The sequence below is a fragment of the Procambarus clarkii genome, chromosome 33, assembly GCF_040958095.1.
Source record: "Procambarus clarkii isolate CNS0578487 chromosome 33, FALCON_Pclarkii_2.0, whole genome shotgun sequence".
Classification (NCBI taxonomy): domain Eukaryota; kingdom Metazoa; phylum Arthropoda; class Malacostraca; order Decapoda; family Cambaridae; genus Procambarus; species Procambarus clarkii.
Genome location: NC_091182.1, coordinates 26747979 through 26768797, shown reverse-complemented (window position 1 = coordinate 26768797; position 20819 = coordinate 26747979). Strand labels below are relative to the sequence as shown.

The following is a 20819-nucleotide window of genomic DNA, read 5'->3' as shown; positions in this document are numbered from 1 at the left end:
AGGTAGTGTCGTCACTGGTAGGGGCGCCAGGTACTGTGCAGCTTTTCTTCACCTGATATAGCAGCCTGCTCTGTTCCACCATATATATATATTTTGTATTTTTGGTGGTCCACCAGGTCCCTATATGTGTAAATGTCCCAGGGGGTTCAAATATTAGTTGTTTACTTGATAGTTTGGGGTGCCGGTTAGCAGTACCTTGCCTGGGCTTCCCTTAGCAGAGCGTCTAAGGGCCCTGGAAAACCTTACTGGGTCTCAGTGGTCTGATGGATGTGTCCCCTGGCATCCCATCTTGTTTCGTGCGAATTTGAAGGTTGTTCTGTCCCTTTGTCTTAGGGTGACAATCACCTGTTTTGCCTCTGTCATGCTGTCTGTTGGGTCAGTGACACCTTCGACCGGAGTCCTGCCAGTGGTGTTGCTTGCTTGTTCTCCAGATCACCCAGTACACTGATATTGATCTTCAAGTGCAGGTAGCTTCGTCGTTCCATGCACGTTATAGGTTGCTACAGCGCGCTAAGATGGTTTCTCACAAGGATGCCCCAAGACTCCCCCGTTTTGGTTATAGGGACCCGAACTTGGGGGTGTTAGTCTCTCGACTTTGGTTTCGTCCGCGCCCCCAGGTCCTTTCCCTGCTGTTGGCAGGGGAATGAAGTTCAGCACAGTTACTAATGTAATTGTACTGTAGTGAGAACAATGTATTTAGTACAATGTAGTGAGAATAATATATTGAGAGCAGTGTATTGAGAAGAACATATTAAGAAAAGTGTAATGAGAGGAAGAGTAAAGACTAAGTGTTGAGGAAAGTAAAGACTGGAAGTGTTGGTGTTCAAATTTGGCGCCGTAGCAGACGACACGACCTCAGCGCCAAATCAGGTGATGAGGATTGTTTTTGTTAGTGAGCCATGGCGTGTGTTGTCAGTGTTGAGGGAGGCTGGTGAAGTGCAGGTGCTCGCACACCCCACAATGTGAGTCCTCAAGGTACTGAACCATGCAGAGTGTCTTAGTATACGGGCGACTTTTCTCGAGAGCCGTCGCAAACGGCATATATAGTGTGAGTACAGGAGGCCAGGCAGCCGCTACTCAGCCACCGTCGGCTGTTGCTGCGTCTCCATCACCAACAGAGGCAGACTCCTTTAACACACCCACTGGTTGTCCTAAGAAGTTACGGTTTCTTACAGCTGTCAGTGGTTTCCCCAAAAATAGAACCATAGAAAAGGTAAAACCCGGAAAATTCGGGGACGACGCTTACTTCGTTGTGAAGCATCCACATGGAGATGTTATAGGTGAGTAGTCTTGTACGCTTCCCTTCTTAAACTGATGAGCCATTTTCTATATATATATATATATATATACCACACAAGCCTTCACATCTTGTCATCTGATTAGAAGTACTGAGAAAACAGGTGAAACTGTAGATAGGCTTTTGGCAAGCAAGACAAGTTTTGCAGTTCTACATACTGTACTTCTTTTTAATCAAACCTATTTTATCTTAACAAAATGGACAAATTGTTTTATATATAATGTGCGAGGTGTATAATGTCATCAGTTTAACGCTGTGGATCATTTTGGATACTTCTAGTTCTTGTAGGCTATTTATATGTATTCATCTGCAATTACTCTTGTATTTTATCAAATTTATGCTATAAACCAGCTAGTGATTCCATACATATCTATTAAGCTACTTGAAAACACGTCCAATAAATCAACAACTTATTTCTAAAACTTTATTTACGTGGATCTTCTGAATCTAAACTTGTCCAATTTTGTAATTTTTGTTTATGTAGCACACAAATCACCTGGTTAGACCTCTACTCTTGCCTCTGTTTATATACGGACATCAGTCATGTCCCTCGTTACTGCTCTGCTTGAAGGAGAATGCAAGTTAAGCATTATCTTAATCTTGTGGTAGTTATGAGAATTACCACAATGAAGAAATTCTTTGATAATTCTGATGATGGATGGGTATTGAAAATTTAAGCCCCCCCCCCCCCCAAGTGTTCGATTTAATGAGTTTACCCGAGAGCCACTAACACTACTGGCCTCGAGGAGGACAGGAAGCTGGCAGCTTGTCGAAGGTACCCCACATTTGCTTTGATGATCTTTTCCAGCTGTACTTTAAAACTCAACAGAGTTTTGTCATTAACAGCTTTGGTGGGTAGGTGGTTCCATGTGTTAATAACCCTGTAGGTGACAAAGCATTTATTTTATAATATCTCACTGTTCATAAGGGATATGTTAAAAGAAAATCTGAACAAATTCAAGAAAACTAGATTATACATTACAGAATTTGATTGTTCAAAAGAATTTCCAAAACCCTGTTCATCATCATTTTCAATAAAACATCAATCTGAAAGCAAATTTGCTCCTTTGTGTTGCAGTTTCGTTGCCCCACTCCCTTTACAGTTATTGGCATTGCTTGTTGGCTCAACTGGATGATTTGCACTTCCATATTTATAAATTCCTCACAAGGAATTTACCTATATAAATGCTAAGAAATGAGTTCCCAAGGGCATACTTTAATGGTAAAATAAAAGTAGGCTAGCTAGCCATGTTAATAATGTAGTAATGATCTTCCAAAAGTATTATGAATACGTAAGTAAAGTAAAATACCTGGTACACTATTCTTATTGACCTGTGTGGTGTAGTTTATTTATTTCCATTTATATATACTAATATAAATGTTTTATATCAAGACATTTATATATGTCTTGCCTATGTTTGAAACAATCCAGCAACTCCACATCAATTACTGTTACAGGTTTTTAATGAATCTAAACATGTACAGTTTGTATTCATTGTTTCCTGTTGTATTTTGTATCAATTTATTTAACAGACTTGATCTGGTGATATATTTTTATACATAGCTGCTACTTTCCACACCATAGCGATTTCCAATTTGTTTTGCTCGGGCTTTAATAATGAGGTGTGGCTCACTTCAGGAAGCCGTAGAGTAGAGATGTCAAACTCATTTGCTATGGTGTGCCAGATTTCGTATGATTCTAAATAATGTAGCCATAACAAGGAAGTCCTTACCCTCCCAGAGGCATGATTGAAACACAAGTAAAAGAAATAGCTTTGTAAATAACTACATATTTGTATACTGTACCTCATTTTTAGTTATTATGGTTTTCCGACACGTGAATCTCTTTCTGTAACACACAGCATGAAAGTTTGGAGCAAATGATAGGTATAGCAACCTTGAGTATTAAATTCAGGTGTGCATCAGTAGGCAGAGAATGAAGCTAGGATTTGTTAATGTTCATTATAGAATAGAGCTATTTCACAGGTGTTTTATATATATATATGCATCCAAATATGGACATAATCCTAGATATTGATAAAATGTGACATCAACATTCATAATCTTTTCTCTGAACAGAATCACATTGTACTGTAAGTACTTTTTCTAGCTGGAGAAATTCTGGTACAGTACTTCATTAACATGGTAGAGAATGAGCTAAAAAAATAAAGAAATCTTTGTCAAGGCATTTAAAGTTGGTAAATCTTGTGATCAGCCATTACCTAAAAAAAAAAAATCTTGCTGCAATGTTTTGTGGGTGTATCCAGTATCAGTTTGAAACTCAGGAATTTCAAGGGTTAACAAGTATAAAAAAGTGCTTTGTGTAAGTTGTTTTCAAAGAGCTGGAGTTTCACCAGTTTTATTATTGTATTCATTCCAAATATTAAAACTTGCCAATTTATTCTCTTTGACTCTTCATGCTCAGATAATACAAGCATTCTCTTACTCACCATTAAAGCTAGTGAACCAAATTCAAATTCAAATGTTTATTCAGGTAAAGTACATACATACAAGGTGTGATACAAACATTGACAAAACAAACAAACAAACCAATTCATTACCTTTTAGTACAAAACAAACAAACAAACCAATTCATTATCTTTTAGTACATGCACATCCTATCATTTCTGTTAAAAAATGTTTCTCAACATAGTTCTTTAAAGCACTTTAATACAGTTCCCCAACTTGACCATCGCACATTAGTGTAATGTAGCCATTCACGAGCGTTCTCATATTCTTCCCAAAATCAGTTAAACTGACTGTGGTTAAGACTTTGTACTCATATAATGTTCATTATCGTTCTGATGACATCATGACATTATCCATTATTTATGTTTTACTGCACAACACTTGTGTGAACAAACAATACAATGGAAATTGGGGAATTAATTGTTTACATTTCCAGCTTTAATTTAAGAATAATCATTGTGTTGGGGACAGGAAGCCAGAGTGTATTCATACACGTTAGGCTTATATTGATGGCCCCTTACCCCCCCCCCCCCCCCAAGCTTGAAATACTGACACCGCCCAGGATGCAACCCCACAACAAGCTGACTTATATCGTGGTCCCACCCAAGGTCGAATTACTGACTCTGTCCAGGATGCAACCCACAGTAAGCTGACTAACTCCCGAATCCCTACATACCGCTTGGTGAGTAGGACATTAGGTGAAAGGAAATGTGCCCAACCATTTCTGTCTCGCCTGGGATTCGAACCCAAAAATCTTGATTGTGCGTCAAGAACGAACCTGACTACTACCGTGACCCTTATTTAGTCATGCCAGCTTTTCTACCCGTCATTTGTAATGCTCCATCTGTAGTCAGATGCACAGCCTTTGTCCAATAAATGCCCAATTTGTACAATGCTCTTACCATACACATGTATATCACTTGATGTTCTTTTTATTGATGTCAATTGCACAAACATGTCTGTTACCACTTATAAAAATTACAGGTTGCCTTGCATCAATTAAGAGGGAGGGAGGGAATTATCAGGAGAAAGCGCCAAGCCATTACGATTATATAGCACTTGAAAGAGGTCAGGATAAGGATTTGGGAAAGGGAATGGTCAGGGATTGAATGCTGACTTGCATAAAGTGAGACCGTCGCTCTACCGTCCAGCCCAAGTGCATTAATTAGGAATGAAAGTCACTTCGTACCCAAGACAATTTGCCAATGAATTTTGAAATTTACTTAACCAAACTCAGCCCAGCCTTACTTAAAAGTTAACCCAAGCCAGCCTACTATTTTTAACCTAATCCAATGGAGCCAATAAAGCCTAACCTAAGCCAATACATCCTAGTGTAACTATACATATGGTTTTACCAAACAGAAAATGGGCTTTGTTGAATTATCTTGTGTACGAAATAATATGCCCCATTAATTACTCTGTACTTTCATTAATTGTAATAGAAAATTCAAGTGATTTTAATTTGTTAGTGTTAACCTAAAACTCATCTGGGAGTCTACTTATAGCCATACATAAATGGGACCTGAACTGACATTCTCAATCATCCACTATGATGACTACAAGCACCTCCCTTTGAATGAACAGGACAAACAAATTGAAATGTGATTAGATATGTTGTGCTTCTAACTTACTTTTAATTGGGTGCTCAAGGTGTGCTTGAGCCTGGCTGTAGATTGTATATCAGTGGGTGGGGGGGGGCTACATGTTTGACACCCATGCTCTAGAGTCTTAAGATTTGAGTTCTCTACTTCTATGTGAATGATTGCATGATGAAACATTTGCAAAATGACTGCTCAATTTCTTAGTACTGCCTTCAAACCTATTATTTATTCCCTTAGGACAGGTACAGTAGATAATTTTAATTCATGTACTAGTATTGGTGATATTTTTTTATACAAATCTTTTTAAGCCTATGGCTATCACATAGCTAGGGTAGATGTTAGCTACAGGCTACATGTGCTAGAGGTCAAATATCGACCAGACATCTTCGTAAATTTTGTTGTAAATAAATGTATGGAAAGGTGTAATATATCTACACAAAATAGAACTCAAAACAGTGGATATACTGTAAATTAAATAAATTTAGATTCAGGAAAAACTTGGGTAAATACTGGCATGGAAATAGAATTTTATAAATGGAGCAAATTACTGGGTAACATAATAGATGTGGGATTATTGGCTTGTTTCAAGCATAGGTTAGATAGGTGCTGCCTCACACGTGTCTTGTCTGCAGTTTACCTTATCAGATGGTGGTGGTGTAAAAACATAACAATAAGTTCACTGCATTAAACCTGCAATCAACTGGACCAGAAATTAATTTTCATGCAGGGTGAGACATTTGGGCATGCTTTCTCTACACCTGATACCTATGAACAAATCCACAAGGGCAGTGACAAGGATTCGAACCTGCGTCTGGGAGCATCCCAGACACTGCCTTAATCGACTGAGCTACGACAGGGTTAAATGTTCACCCTGTCTTTAAAAAATTAAAGACAGGGTTTTGTTCATTTGATGCATCACGTTAGTGTGATCTCTGTGTGTGTCTGATACCTATATTAGTAGTAAATGGGTAGGCCAATCAAAGAGTTGGGTTATTAGTTTTTATTTATTATTAACTTATTAAAAAGGAAAACTTATTAGTTTTCTGGGTCTCCCTGAAGGTGGCCACTCTGCCCTCAGCTGTACTTGTTGTGTTGCAGTGATACAACGGTTGAGGAATTCACAGAGTAGATGCACAAAATAGAGAACATACTTGATAACCTAGCAAACCCAGCTCCAGATATTATCTTCCTTGGAGATTTCAATTTACCGAGTCTAAGATGGAGAATGGCAAACACAAATATCATAGCAGGGAATGACCCGGGAAATAACCAACCACAGGTCAGAGAACTTTTGAGATTCTGTGACAAATTCTCGCTCAATCAACAGATTACAGAACCAACTAGGAACGAAAAGACACTAGACTTGTTATTCACAAACAATGATGAACTAATCAGAGACATTACAATCTCAGATACTTCTTACTCAGACCATAAGCTCATTGAAGTGCGAACTAGCATAAATAACGGTAGTAGGTCTAAGAGACCCAACAAGCGAGAAGAAATATTCAATCAATTCAATTTCAACAATAAGAGGATCGACTGGGAAAAAATAAATGTAGACCTTGCAACCATTCAATGGGAGACGGTCTTAAGCGACAAAACTCCCACACAGGGAATAGCTCAACTGACAGCTGAAGCATACAAGGTCTGCTTGAAGCACGAAGCTTCGGCAGACAACTATCACAAGCAAGGAAAATAAGCCTAAGCAGGGAGATCGACACATCACATTCACCCGTCATCTGTTTTGGAAGCAAGCAAGCAAGCAAGCACCCACGCACGCACACACTCGCACAGGGTCAATTCCAAGTGCAATATTAATAACCCACGTGAACTTGAGTGTGTGAGTGAGGAGACTAGAGCCGCTCGCGAAGTGTGCTTGGAATGTTAACTATGTGCAGCAGCTCCAGACCACGACGTGACCTGGCTCAAGTGATCCATCACGTCGTCGACACTAACGGTTATCTTGAGATATCTTGAGATGATTTCGGGGCTTTTTAGTGTCCCCGTAGCCCGGTCCTCGACCAGGCCTCCACCCCCAGGAAGCACCCCGTGACAGCTGACTAACACCCAGGTACCTATTTTACTGCTAGGTAACAGGGGCATAGGGTGAAAGAAACTCTGCCCATTGTTTCTCGCCGGCGCCCGGGATCGAACCCAGGACCACAAGCCCAGCGTACTGTCCGCTCGGCCGACCGGCTCCCTGGTGCATCCAAACGGTGCATCCAATTGCCCTCCAGTTAAATTCTTGTTTGTTCTTGTAGACGTTTTCCTGAAAGCAGTCATGTACATCGTGGCCATCGTCGTCATGGACAGCACCATCCACATCACCAAGCCACCTTCGAGCTCTCCTGACACATTCTTCATCACTGTTGTGACGCCAACTCATTCACGGGTGTTGGACCACTGCCAAGGTTCTAGTGAACTTGTAGTAGGTTGTCGTAAGCAACGTAACAATATCATTGACGCCGTATGAACACAAATATTTATCTTGTCTTTGGGCTAGGTTTATAGTCTGCCGACTTCAAGAGAGAAACAAGTGGGGAAAGACACTGTGGTCCAAGATAAAGTCAGCGTTTGACTTAGAGGATCGAGTCGGGAGACATCTCCCGTCACGCAGGGTGCAGTCGCACCTCCACATATCTCCAGTATCAGCTCTTGATACTAGTAATGGCTCAAAAGGGCCACCACTTACGGGCTATTCATGCCCGTGCCTCCTTTTGGGTGGCTTAATCTTTATCTTTATCTCTTTATCTAGAGGATCGAGTACATTTGCTAAGGTGCTCTCGAGCAACATCCGACTGCCCTCAGGGTGTGTATGTACATACGTAAGTACATACGTGCGTACAATGGGAAATGTGGGAAGAGTGAGCTCAGAAGGCTCATTCGCCCATCTGACTGGATATGTCTGAACCAGATGGGTGTTTACAACGAGCAAGTGACGGAGGTAAGACCCCGCTGCCCGCCCAAAGCCTTTGACAACATGAAATTCGTAACTCTCAAATCGTCACCATCTTTAGCAACAGCAGCAGTATTATTAAATACCCATTATCGCAGGTATGGGTCACTAGGCACGACAATGTATTACTCCATTCACATGGGCTGTATGGGTCTCGAACCCTGGACCCCACGCGTGTGAGGCCGTAGCATTATCTATCGGTATTTTTTTTTAATTGATATATACAAGAGTTCTCACATTCTTGTACAGCCACTGGTACGCGTAGCGTTTCGGGCAAGTCCTTAATTCTATGTTCCCTGGAATACGACCCCCGCGAAGAATCGTCGTTACAACTAAGTACCCATTTTACTGTTGAGTTAAACAGAGGCTACAGTTAAGGATTTGTGCCCAGTAAATCAGTCCACGGCCAGGATACGAACCCAAGACAAAGTGCTCGAGGAACGCCAGGCGAGTGTCTTACCACTGCGCCACGGAGACTGGCTTACCACTACGCCACGGAGACTGGCTGTTATTTATTTATTTAAAGTATTACCCCGTAAAGTGCAACAAATCACTATAACACATGAGACTTGTGGTAAACAATTTTAAGCGAGGCGTTCAGCTACAGCCCCGCTCCTGTGCCAGATAAGGCCACTACGGGCTCACCATAGCCCGTGCTACTTGCAACTTTTGGTTCCCAGTAAGTGAATCTAAAACAACAGTAATAACAGCGAGACGTTAGAACCATGAGACGGTACCACTTATCCCTCGCCTGTCCCTAATCTCTAGTCATTTATTATGCACCCCGTACTCCTCCTCCCCCAACTCTCATTCTTAAACTCTAGTCCTCCCATCCGGCCACCCAAGCTATTCTATCCTCTCTCTCTCTCTCCTTTTTTTTTTTTTAATTGTCATGGCTCCTACCACCCATTTACTCCCATTCCTGCAACCCCACCAACTTCGTCGACCCCCCCCCCCCCTCTCACCACACCCAACCAATTAGGCTGGACGGTAGAGCGACGGTCTTGCTTCATGCAAGTCTGTGTTCAATCCCCGACCGTCCAAGTGGTTGGGCACCATTTCTTCTCCCCCGTCCCAGCGCTATATAGTGGTAATGGCTTGGCGCTTTCCCCCCTGCTAGTTCCCGTCCCCTTCCCCCACGTGCGCATATACTCTTGCCAAAGAATGTCATCAGAATCTTGTTGGAGGCTAACCAAGGCAGTCTTGCCTTGGTTAGCCGCCGTGTTATGATGCAACGACTGCCTACGTCACCACCACCACCAGGAGACAGACAGCTTGTTACCCTTGTCGAGGTCTTCCTAGCCAAGGTCGACAGTCTCAGGGTTGTCACTCAGCTTGTGCATGACGGCGAGTCTTCTTGCTACAAGTGCAACAATACTGCCTCTCCTTAGGGTATCAGGCGCATTTCTACATCCTCTCCTTAGGGTATCAGGCGCATTTCTACATCCTTTCCTTAGGGTATCAGGCGCATTTCTACATCCTCTCCTTAGGGTATCAGGCGCATTTCTACTGACAATTCCTCAATAGTAATTATATTTGCTCTTGAAGTTGTGAATTATTTATCCATCCATCATAGCTCATACGAGTACTTTCTTACACCTCTAGCGTCTCTGCTTTTACTTTCTATACTTGTAACCTATTTTAAAGTTTCTTTTTGCTTGGGAAACTATTTTCATCTTCCTCATAGTATTTTATACGTCTGAATTTTGCCTCATCTGGATCTTTTTCTCTCCTCCAATTTGAAAATTAATTTTCCTAACCTGGCCTTCTAGTTCACGCTTCTGGTTTTGGTATAAATGTTTGGTATAAATGGTATAGCATGTCTCAGAACCTTCTCTATGTGTGTGTGACACTACCTACCTTGTGTAGCTTCCGGGGATCAACGGCCCCGCGGCCCAGTCTCCGACCAGTCCTCTACGTTGGTCGTTTGGTCATCCAGGCTGTTGGACGCGGCTGCTTGCAGTCTGACGTATTGCCTGCTCATTGCCTCACTGCCTGGTTGATCAGGTATTCTTTGGAGGTGTTTGTAGAGTTCCCTCTTGAACACTGCAAGAGGCCGGCCAGTTATGCTCCTTACGTGTAGCGGGAACGTTGAGAAGTCTTGGGCCCTTCATGTTGATAGTTCTCCCTCAGCGTACCTATTGCACCTCTGATTTTCAACGGAGATATTTTGCAGATCCTGCCATGCCCACTTGTCTCATGTGATGTTATTTGTGTGTCCAAATTTGGAACCAGTTCCTCTAATATCTTCCACGTGTACCATGTGTGTGTGTAATATATATATATATATATATATAATTCTAATACGAATCTTATCAATATTTTTTATGTTTTTCTTCACTGTCGGTAGTAATAAAAATAACAATTCTCCGAAATTCATTTTTTAATTGTCTGACGCCTGAACGCGTTTCGTAATTCGTATTACATTTTCAAAGACTTAATTTACACACAAATTCTTCGTACTTATACTCTATTGGATGAGGTGATATGGTACAAAAGTTTTGGGTGAGGTGACAAACACAAGACAGAACACGAAACAATGGGTATAAATTGTATAAATGAACATATGAATGGAAGTAACTGCAGAAGGTCTATTGGCCCATACTTCCTCTTGCTGCTTCCATATTGGTTCGGGGTCTTGAAGTAGGAAGAATATAGATGTGCATTAATTGGATGTTGATTGCTGGTGTTGACTTTTTGATGTGTAGAGCCTCGCTTACGTCAAGCCGCCTGCTATCGCTGTACCTATCGATGAATTCTGTGCTGTTTGTTAAGATTTCTCTGGTGATGGTCTGGTTGTGAGAAGAGATTGTGTTCCTTGTTGCTTATAAGCAACAGGGAGCCTCCCAGGGAGGGAGGGAAGGGATGGGTGTTAGAGTTTAAACCAGGCAAATGTAATGTAATGAAGATAGGTGTAGGGTGCAGGAGACCTGATGCAAGGTATCATTTGGGAGATGAAATTCTTCAAGAGTCAGAGAGAAGAAAGACTTGGGCGTTGAAATAACGCCAGACCTGTCTCCTGAAGCCCATATCAAGAGGATAACATAAGCGGCATACACCAGGTTGGCCAACATAAGTACGGCATTTAGAAACTTGTGTAAGGAATCATTCAGAACTTTGTATACCACATATGTCAGACCAATCCTGGAGTATTCAGCTCCATGGAATCTATATCTAGTCAAGCATAAGACTAAACTAGAGAAGGTTCAAAGGTTTGCCACCAGACTAGTACCCGAACTGAGAGGTATGAGCTACGAGGAGAGACTACGGGAGTTAAACCTTACGTCGCTGGAAGACAGAAGAGTTAGGGGGGATTGATAACCACATAAAAGATTCTCAAAGGAATTGATAGGGTAGATAAGAACATGCTATTTAACACAAGGGACACACGAACAAGGGAACACAGGTTGAAATTGAGTACCCAAATGAGCCACAGAGATATTAGAAAGAACTTTTTTAGTGTCAGAGTGGTTGACAAATGGAATGCATTAGGAAGTGATGTGGTGGAGGCTGACTCCATACATAGTTTCAAGTGTAGGTATGAGCCCAATAGGCTCAGGAACCTGGACACCAGTTGATGGACAGTTGAGAGGTGGGAACAAAGAGCCAGAGCTCAACCCCCGCAAGCACAAATAGGTGAGTACACGTCTTGTCAAGCCCAAGACGAAGTTGTGAAAAGTTCAGAGATGTTCCATTAGACTAGTCCCAGAACTAAGAGGCATGAGTTACGAGGAAAGGCTGCGGGAAATGCACCTCATGACACTGGAAGACAGAAGAGTAAGGGGATACATGATCACTACCTACAAAATTCTCAGAGGAATTGACAGAGTAGATAAAAATAAACTTTAACGCAGGGTGGTATGTAAACAAGGGGACACAGGTGGAGGCCGAGTACCCACATGAGCCACAGGGACGTTAGAAAGAACTTTTTCAATGTCAGAGTAGTTAACAGGTGGAATGCACTAGGCAGTGATGTGGTGGAGTAAAACTCCATACACAATTTCAAATGTAGATAAGATAAGAGCCCAGTAGGCTCAGGAATCAATCAACACCAGTTGAGAGGCGGGATCAGAGAGCTAAAGCTCAACCCCCGCAAGCACAACTAGGTGAGTACACACATACATGGAGGGAGGGAGGGGGAGGGAAAAGGAGGGAGAGAGAGAGAGAGAAGAGGGGGGGGGGTAGTGGGTGGTGCCTTCTCGCCACTCCACCTTGGCACCGCACAAATTCTCCGCTGCCCACGACATTAATACTCCAGCCCACTCTTGCCACTAGGTGGTTATTTGAGGCGGATCATCAAAGACAATACTTCAGTTGGGCCAAAACCCCGTGGCGGTCTATAGAGAGATTAGTATCAGTGTAATGTCCCTTGTATCCATGATCTTGTAGGGGGAAGGTGGGAGTAGCGGGTGCCTTGGCCAGAGGCGAGTGGCTGTAATGTTGGGGGTGTGAGGCGGTGAAGAGAGTCGCCACCACGTGTCACACTGGGGATCACGGCTCACACTCCGGAGGGAAGTGACTCGTCACAACTACAGGTCGGTGCCCCGGGTGCCTAGTACGCAGTCGCTCGTGTCCCTGTCTGTGTCACCTTGTCCCTCAGTCACTCGTGTCCCCGTGTGTGTGTCACCTCGTCCCTCACACGTCCCTCAGTCACTCGTATCTTCGTGTGTGTGTCACCTCGTCCCTCACACGTCCCTCAGTCACTCGTGTCTTCGTGTGTGTGTCACCTCGTCCCTCAGTCACTCGTCCCTCAGTCACTCGTGTCTTCGTGTGTGTCACCTCGTCCCTCACACGTCCCTCAGTCACTCGTGTCTTCGTGTGTGTGTCACCTCGTCCCTCACAACGCGGTCCCTCACAAGTCCCACTCCTCCAAGACGGGAGAGTGTAGCAGAGGTGCGTGTATAGATGTCTTGCACATCACATGTTGGGTGAGAATACAAGGTGTTCCCGCTGTAGCACGTCGCGTGTGACGTACTCTACCTGAGGCCCAAGACTGAAGTTCAAGAAAGTAGCAGCGGCCGGCGAGATTGCAGTCCACCCTTTTGTTTAGATAATGCTTGTAGTAACAATGTGCTCTGTCGTACATATATTGACTTAAGGGATAATTGGAAAGTAGAATTTTGATAGACCGAGTAATGTTTTGTATTTATGTTGCTAATAAATAAAGCTAATGAATAAAACTAACCTAACTATATTAGGCCTAATACACGCTGAGAATATATAATAGTTGTTTTTTGGGAATATTTAAGTTTATTTTTTATCAAATTTTTCCGTACTCTTATAAAGTGAATAGTAGCAAATTCTATCTAATTGTCCATTACATCAATATATGTACTATCGTCCACATAGTTACAATGAAAGTCCCATTTGAACAGGAGGATGCTGACGATGAGTCACAATAACGTGGCTGAAGTATGTTGACCAGACCACACACTAGAAGGTGAAGGGACGACGACGTTTCGATCCGTCCTGGACCATTCTCAAGTCGATTGTCAAGTCGACGACCGAAATGTGGTCGTCCCTTCACCTTCTAGTGTGTGGTCTGGTCAACAGGAGGATTGGCTGAGAAATTGACTGTCCCGTTTTCTGTTCGTGGGTCCTGTGATTGGTTAGTAATTACTTGAGGTTGGGAGCGCTGGCGAGAACAAGCTGGACAATGAAGGGTGTAGTGTTAGCCAGTATCCTGCCCTCCATGTGGCCGCCTGGGCGGTGATGGCCGCCGCCTGTGAGAGTGCGAAGGAGAGATACTGATGGTACTGATTTCCCATGACCATGAATCATCTCAAGATGATTCATAAACACGCACAACTCGTAGGGACTCAAGCTACCACTGACTAAACTGCACACGAAATTAAATTTACTTCAAATTATAACCTTTAAGATAATGAATTAGTTCGCCTGTTTTCAGGATTGATAGTTTCATAAGTTAACACACTATATGAGAGCCCAAAAGTTGGAATTCCAGTAATTTAAGCTAGTTATTTTAGAGTTTGGTTAGCCCAAGTAGCCCCAGGAACACTACACTGCACGTAAAGATTAAGAACACGTCAATGCGTCGGTCGCATTCGGCAATCCTAGTGTAGCTGTGACCCACATTTTGGTTGGCTGCTACCCATGTATGGGGTCCCTCTCTGGGCTGGAAGTTCCGTACACCTAGTACACAGCTATTGAGTTCACCTATAATTACCCAACAAGTGGTAGGATCTGGTCGTTCTTCCCTAATACCACTTTCCGCCATCTCTACTCCAGGGGTTTATATAGTTTGATGGTCATAGAGAGCTACTAGTATGGTTGTCAGCAGAATCAGTGGCAGAGTCCTTAGTGGGATTGGTTGTAGGTGCAGTTGTGGTGGCTCTGGTGTCCAGACAAGACTGTCTGAGCGAATAGTAAAGTGCATATTCAGTTGACCTGAGGAACAACTGAATCAGGTGAACAATTTGCTGGGTTCCGTGGCTGCCTTGTCTCCTACTTGCAGTTACTTATCGGCAAAGACGATTATTTCGTCGGTCATTGTTGGGTTTGATTGACGAGTCTCGTTTTATGTTTGATTTGACTGGAGACTGCTGTCTCTTCAGTGTCTAACCGATCAGTCACCAAGATAACCGTGTAGGGGGAGGGGGGGGGGGGGAGGCGTTCTGGCACGGTAGCTAACTTGGCACTACGCCATGGTCACGAGGACAGAACCCTACCCCCCCCCCCCTCTCTCTCTTTTCCTTCCCTTGCTCCCTCATTCCTTCTTTGTTTTCTACTCTCTAATCCCATTGCCCCCCCCCCTCCCCGCTCCCTGGCGCCCTAATATCTCCATACAAAAATCTACATACTTTACAACCTCCTACTGACCTACTTCTTCCTGTTACTTCATTATCTACGGCAAGCAGGTAAGGGTGTCGCTTTACTAGTCCATCAAAATATGCTAATACCAACGAGCGTATTTAAGAAGCATTTATATAAGTTCCTGCAAGAAGTGCCGGACCAACCCAGTTGCAGTAGCTAGGCCGGCCTACTTTTTATTTCTGGCTTAGACTTGGGAGCTTGTTTGTAGAACTGTCCTTTTTGCTTGATCAAGCAAAAAAGGACGTTCTACAAACAAGCTCCCAAGTCTAAGCCAGAAATAAAAAGGTCGTTGGTATTACCATATTTTGATGGACTAGTAAAGCTTGCCCCAGCCCTGAAATACCTTAATATTAACCCAGTGTTCAAAAATAATAATACAGTTAAGTCCATGTTAATTAAGATCTCGCCCGGGTCTGTAGCAGGTGGTTTGTACTCCATCCCTTGCAATGAGTGCACGTGTTTACGTCGGCCAGACTGGTAAATCTCTTCATATTTAAAACAGCATTCATATGCTATTCGTACAGCCCAGCACTCCAGTGCATTGTATTTACATTCCAGTTTATGTGATCATTCTATCGATTTCAAAGGGGCGAAATAAATTGTTAAAAGTAAGGGTGTCGTTGAACGAAATGTAATAGAGTCCGCTTTGATCAAACAATGTAACAACAGCCTTAATGTAAGCCCTGGCATGTACGAATTAGATCCTCATATAAGCTTTATATAGCACGTCAATATAATATAGCATTCATTTAAATCCCTTTTTGTCCCCTTTTATCCGTAGGTTGCATCCCCCCTTTCTTTACTTTTATATAGGTCAATATGTCTTTATTCATATGTTCTTGGTGGTCAGGTGACCTGCTCTGGTGGGTACAAGGTCTGCTTACCACGTTTCTTCATTCTAAAAATGCTCTGATGAAGGCGAATTGAGCCGAAAACGCGTGTAGCATTCTCAGTTTTTTACATGTGACTTGTGAGAGTTTGGTCCACCAGGCTGTTGCTTGGAGCGGCCCTGCAGCCCCACATACCCACCACAGCCCGGCTGGTCCGGCACTTTTTCTAGAAAACAGTCTAGTTTTCTCGAAGATGTCCACGGTTGTTCCGGCAATATTTCTGATAGTCGCTGGTAGGATGTTGAACAACCGCGGACCTCTGATGTTTATACAGTGTTCTCTGATTGTGCCTATGGCACCTCTGCTTCTTCACTGGTTCTATTCTGCATTTTCGTCCATATCGTTCACTCCAGTACGTTGTTATTTTACTGTGTAGATTTGGGACCTGGCCCTCCAGTAGTTTCCATGTGTATATTATTTGGTATATCTCTCGTCTCCTTTCTAGTGAGTACATTCGGAGAGCTTTGAGACGATCCCAATAATTTAGGTGCTTTATCTCGTCTATGCGTGCCGTATATGTTCTCTGTATTCCATCTATTCCAGCAATCTCTCCTGCTCTGAAGGGGGAAGTGAGTACTGAGCAGTACTCAAGACGGGACAACACAAGTGATTTGAAGAGTACAACCATTGTGATGGGATCCCTGGATTTGAAAGTTCTCGTAATCCATCCTGTCATTTTTCTGGCTGACGCAATACTTGCTTGGTTATGCTCCCTAAACGTTAGGTCGTCGGGCAATATTATTCCCAAATCCTTGCCATGCTGTTTTCCTACTATGGGCAGATTCGATTGTGTTTTGTACCCTGTATTATGTTTCAGATCCTCATTTTTGCCTTATCTGAGTACCTGGAATTTATCACTGTTAAACAACATGTTATTTTCTGCTGCCCAATCGAAAACTTTGTTATCTGTTTGTAGTTTTTCAATGTCTTCAGCAGAGGTAATTTTCATGCTGATTTTTGTGTCATCTGCAAAGGATGACACAAAGCTGTGACTTGTATTTTTGTCTATATCTGATATGAGAATAAGGAACACAAGTGGTGCAACAACCACCACCAATCAGTTCATGTGTGTATTAATCCAACCCATTCTTCCCTGTAGGTAAGTTGCTGACACTGGTGCTTGCCACAACACGTGGGACCCTGTGAGTATTACCGAAATTATCATAGTGCATTTACTAGCACCTCTTGTTTATGGATGACGTTCTAAGGAGAACAGTGTTCTTAGTCTTATTTCTTTACTGGTAAAGGATTGTTATTAATGCTTGGCTGGTCGCACCTTTGTCAGGCTTCACACACCTACATTAGGAGTTTTATGGTAACGACTTAGTAGTTGTCCTTTTAATGGTAATGCGTGTTCCAACACCCATCGTACTTTCTGTAAATATTTAAATAATAAGTATGTTGATGGTGTGATGTCTGTACCGACTGGCGATGCCCAGCTGTATGTAATGCCTATTTTTTATACAAAAATCTCCGGTGAACCAATTGTCTTCCCCTTGAGAATCACTGATTTAAATTTATAAGACAAATAGTTGCTTATGTTCTCGACTCTTAGGTCGAGGATCCCGCTCTATCCTCAGGTGGAGCAGAAGTGGTTGGGCACGTTTTCTTTTAAGAGATGCCTCTGTTCACCTCTTGAGGTTATCCTGAGAGGATAATATGCTATAAATAAAAACTGGTTCGATTTCAATAAAAATTTTCTGGACTAGTTGCATATAAAATTTGGTTCAACTGGCCCAAGTCTCAGCATCGTAGCATAAATAGGGAGAAAAAAAATATTGAATATGTGTCAAAAATGGTCAAAAATTATCATCAAACAAAAGTGTCAACTGAAATTATGTCTATGACTCTAAGCTATCACAATAGCATATAATAAAGTATTTTAATATTTACTTTTATACCAAAAAAAAATCAAAACAAAAAAAATATTTTTTCTCAATTTTTTTTCATGTTTTTTATCATCCGATTTGCATGAAACTTGTACATCTTACAGAACGTATGCCTATCTGTAAAGATGCAAATTTTGGAGAAAATTGGTTGAAGTCAACTTCAACCAGAGGTGGCAGAGTGTTTGATCTTATTTATTTTCAAATAACATAAAATTGTATCTCCTCTTTCATTTTTTTTCAATTTACATGAAATTTACACCTTATATGTAGAGTTGACGTCTCTACAATAATGCTAAAACACTTTATTTCTAAGTTCATTTATTGATTTTATAAATATTTGCAAACATGAAATATTGGCATATATTTTTGTGGGAACTTTGACTACTTGTATTAGTAAAACTAAACATATTTTGGATATTTTTTTTATAAAAATCCTTTATTATATGCTAAGATGATATATGAGTGTCATAGAAATGATCTCATTTAAAACTTGTGGTTGTAGTTAATTATTGAAAATGTGTAAAATTCGTTGGAAAAAAAACAAAAACAAAATATATCTCCCTTTCTATATAGGGTGCGATACTGAAACGTAGAACAGTTGCAGCCCTTTTTATATACAACTAGTAAAAAAAGTTTGGTTGACATTAAACAATATTTAAAAAACACGAAATACGCCCCATTTAACGTCCCCGCGGCCCGGTCCTCGACCAGGCCTCATTTTTGTTACACACTCCCAAGAAGCAGCCCGTAGCAGCTGTCTAACTCCCAGGTACCTATTTATTGCTAGGCAACAGGGGCCTCAGGGTGAAAGAAACTGTCCATTTGTTTCCGCCTCTACCGGGGATTGAACCCGGTTAAGTTTTCTACCCGGAACCGCAGGACTACGAATCCGAAGCGCTAAGCACCTACAAAATTCCCCGGGTGTTACGTTCTTGATTGCACCCTAGGGAAAGGTCAGTAGATCGACTTATGAGGGACCTCGACACAATCTGAGTACAGGGTGACTATTTTCGACAATGCGACTGATTTAATGCTGTAAATTGTTTAGAGAAGTTATCCCAAATACTGCGCTCCTGCTGGTTTCGTTTTCTATAGCAACTTGGTTTTCTTTGGTGGGGGAAACAAATCACAGACTTAGCTATTTCAATTGTTACGTTAAAATATTTTAATAATTGCCCCGGAATCATTGCAAGGTAACCACAAGGTAAGGCCGGCGTTCAATCCTCGACCGTCCAAGTAGTTGGGCACCATTCCTTCCTTCGTCCCATCTCAAATCCTTATCCTGACCCCTTCCTAGTGCTATATGGTCGTAATGGCTTGGCGCTTTCCCCTGAAGCATTCCCTGGAAGTATATTCAAATATTCCCTGGAAGCAGCTCGTAGCAGCTGTCTTAACTTCCAGGTACCTATTTACTGCTAAGTGAACAGGGCCACAGGGTGAAAGAAACTGGCCATTTGTTTCTTCCTCTGCCGGGGATCGAGCCTGACCCTTAGGACTACAAACCCCGAGCGCTGTTCACTCAGCCGTCAGGTCCCGTAGACATTATATGACTCTCCTCCTCTTTCCTACACTTGAAGTGAAATGGAGTTTACTTCACTCCATTTTATCCCACTCCTCCAATACCACCTCCCAAAATCTTATTGTAATTAGCCTTTCCTGTACCAACTTCCAAACTCCCCCCCCCCCCCATACTCACACTCACACACAACTATCCCGAAAAAAAAAACAAAAAACAAGGCGCTTGAAAAGCACTGATGTAATCCAGGCGCTGAGCGAGGGAAGGGAAGGCAGCAGTTCTCCCTTTTCCAAAGTTGTATGATTTAAAGTTTTAAACTATTCTTATATTGGAGCGCGCGCCGCCCCGACATCACTCACCACAATGCTGGGTAACACAACACCTCTTACAGCTATTGGTTCCCGCCCCCCGGGGCTCCCATACTCGCACCACAATATTCATGCAATTTTTTTTTCTACCACAGACGTGGCCACACATTTACAATGCTAACCAGCATATATGCATTTTCTTCTGTCCTCCATGGACAGGGTTAGAGATGTGTTAAACATATAGTTCAAGGGTTTATTGAACAATCAACCACAGATGATGATTCGGTGCTTTTAAAATGCTAAGCTAACCTACATACGTAAATACATAGATACACAGATTTACGTATGCCCTACATAAAGTGTTTGATGTGTCTTTTACATAGTGTCATTAATTTTAATGTACATTCACAAGGGTGAAATGTAATTCTGATCAGCTTCCATATATACTTTATACCCATACATATACATACACACGCCAGTGGACGGGAAAGGTGTGCCACCTATTGAAACACTTCACCTTTTAGAATAAACACAAAGCAAGCTTGTTTCATCCGTTCTATGTATTTATTATAATAATTTATAATGCTATGGCCAGCTTATTTTATGTATTTGCTTATGTGTGTGTGTCCAAAAATTAATTCATGTTAACTCTGTAACATAACTGCTTTATTTTACCCAAGAATTACGATTAGTATCTGTACTCCCTCGTTCTGGTCTCTCCCATGACCCTACCTACCTACTGTATGTACCAGAGTATCTTTTATGTTGTGGTTATATCTTCCTTGATTGTTGCATCTATCCTCATTACTTAACAATTCCTGGGATTGAATTCTAACACATTTTTTAAGACCATTTCTGCACTTTGTCCAGATCATTTAGGAACATGTAGTCTGTGCACACTACTCCCAGTTGGCCTCCAATTACTTATCCAAAAATTCTATTATGCTAGATAATGTGTTGTAATTATAGATTCATGGGGCAGAACATACAACTCGTTCTTCTTGATAGTACATCTATTTTTGACGCATAATTTACCTGAGGACAAAAACTGATGTACGA

At 42.0% G+C, this 20819-nt stretch overlaps 1 protein-coding gene across 1 annotated transcript in view; it reads left to right on the top strand.

Annotated features, from left to right (window-relative positions):
- The first annotated feature begins 865 nt into the window (after nucleotides 1-865).
- The window catches only part of LOC123765264 (protein phosphatase PTC7 homolog), a 98127-nt gene continuing 78173 nt past the window's right edge, over nucleotides 866-20819 (top strand). The window contains exon 1 of the mRNA XM_045753781.2: nucleotides 866-1280. Coding sequence (XP_045609737.1) covers nucleotides 986-1280 — 295 coding nt within the window. The 5' untranslated portion in view covers nucleotides 866-985. The remainder of the gene's footprint in view (nucleotides 1281-20819) is intronic.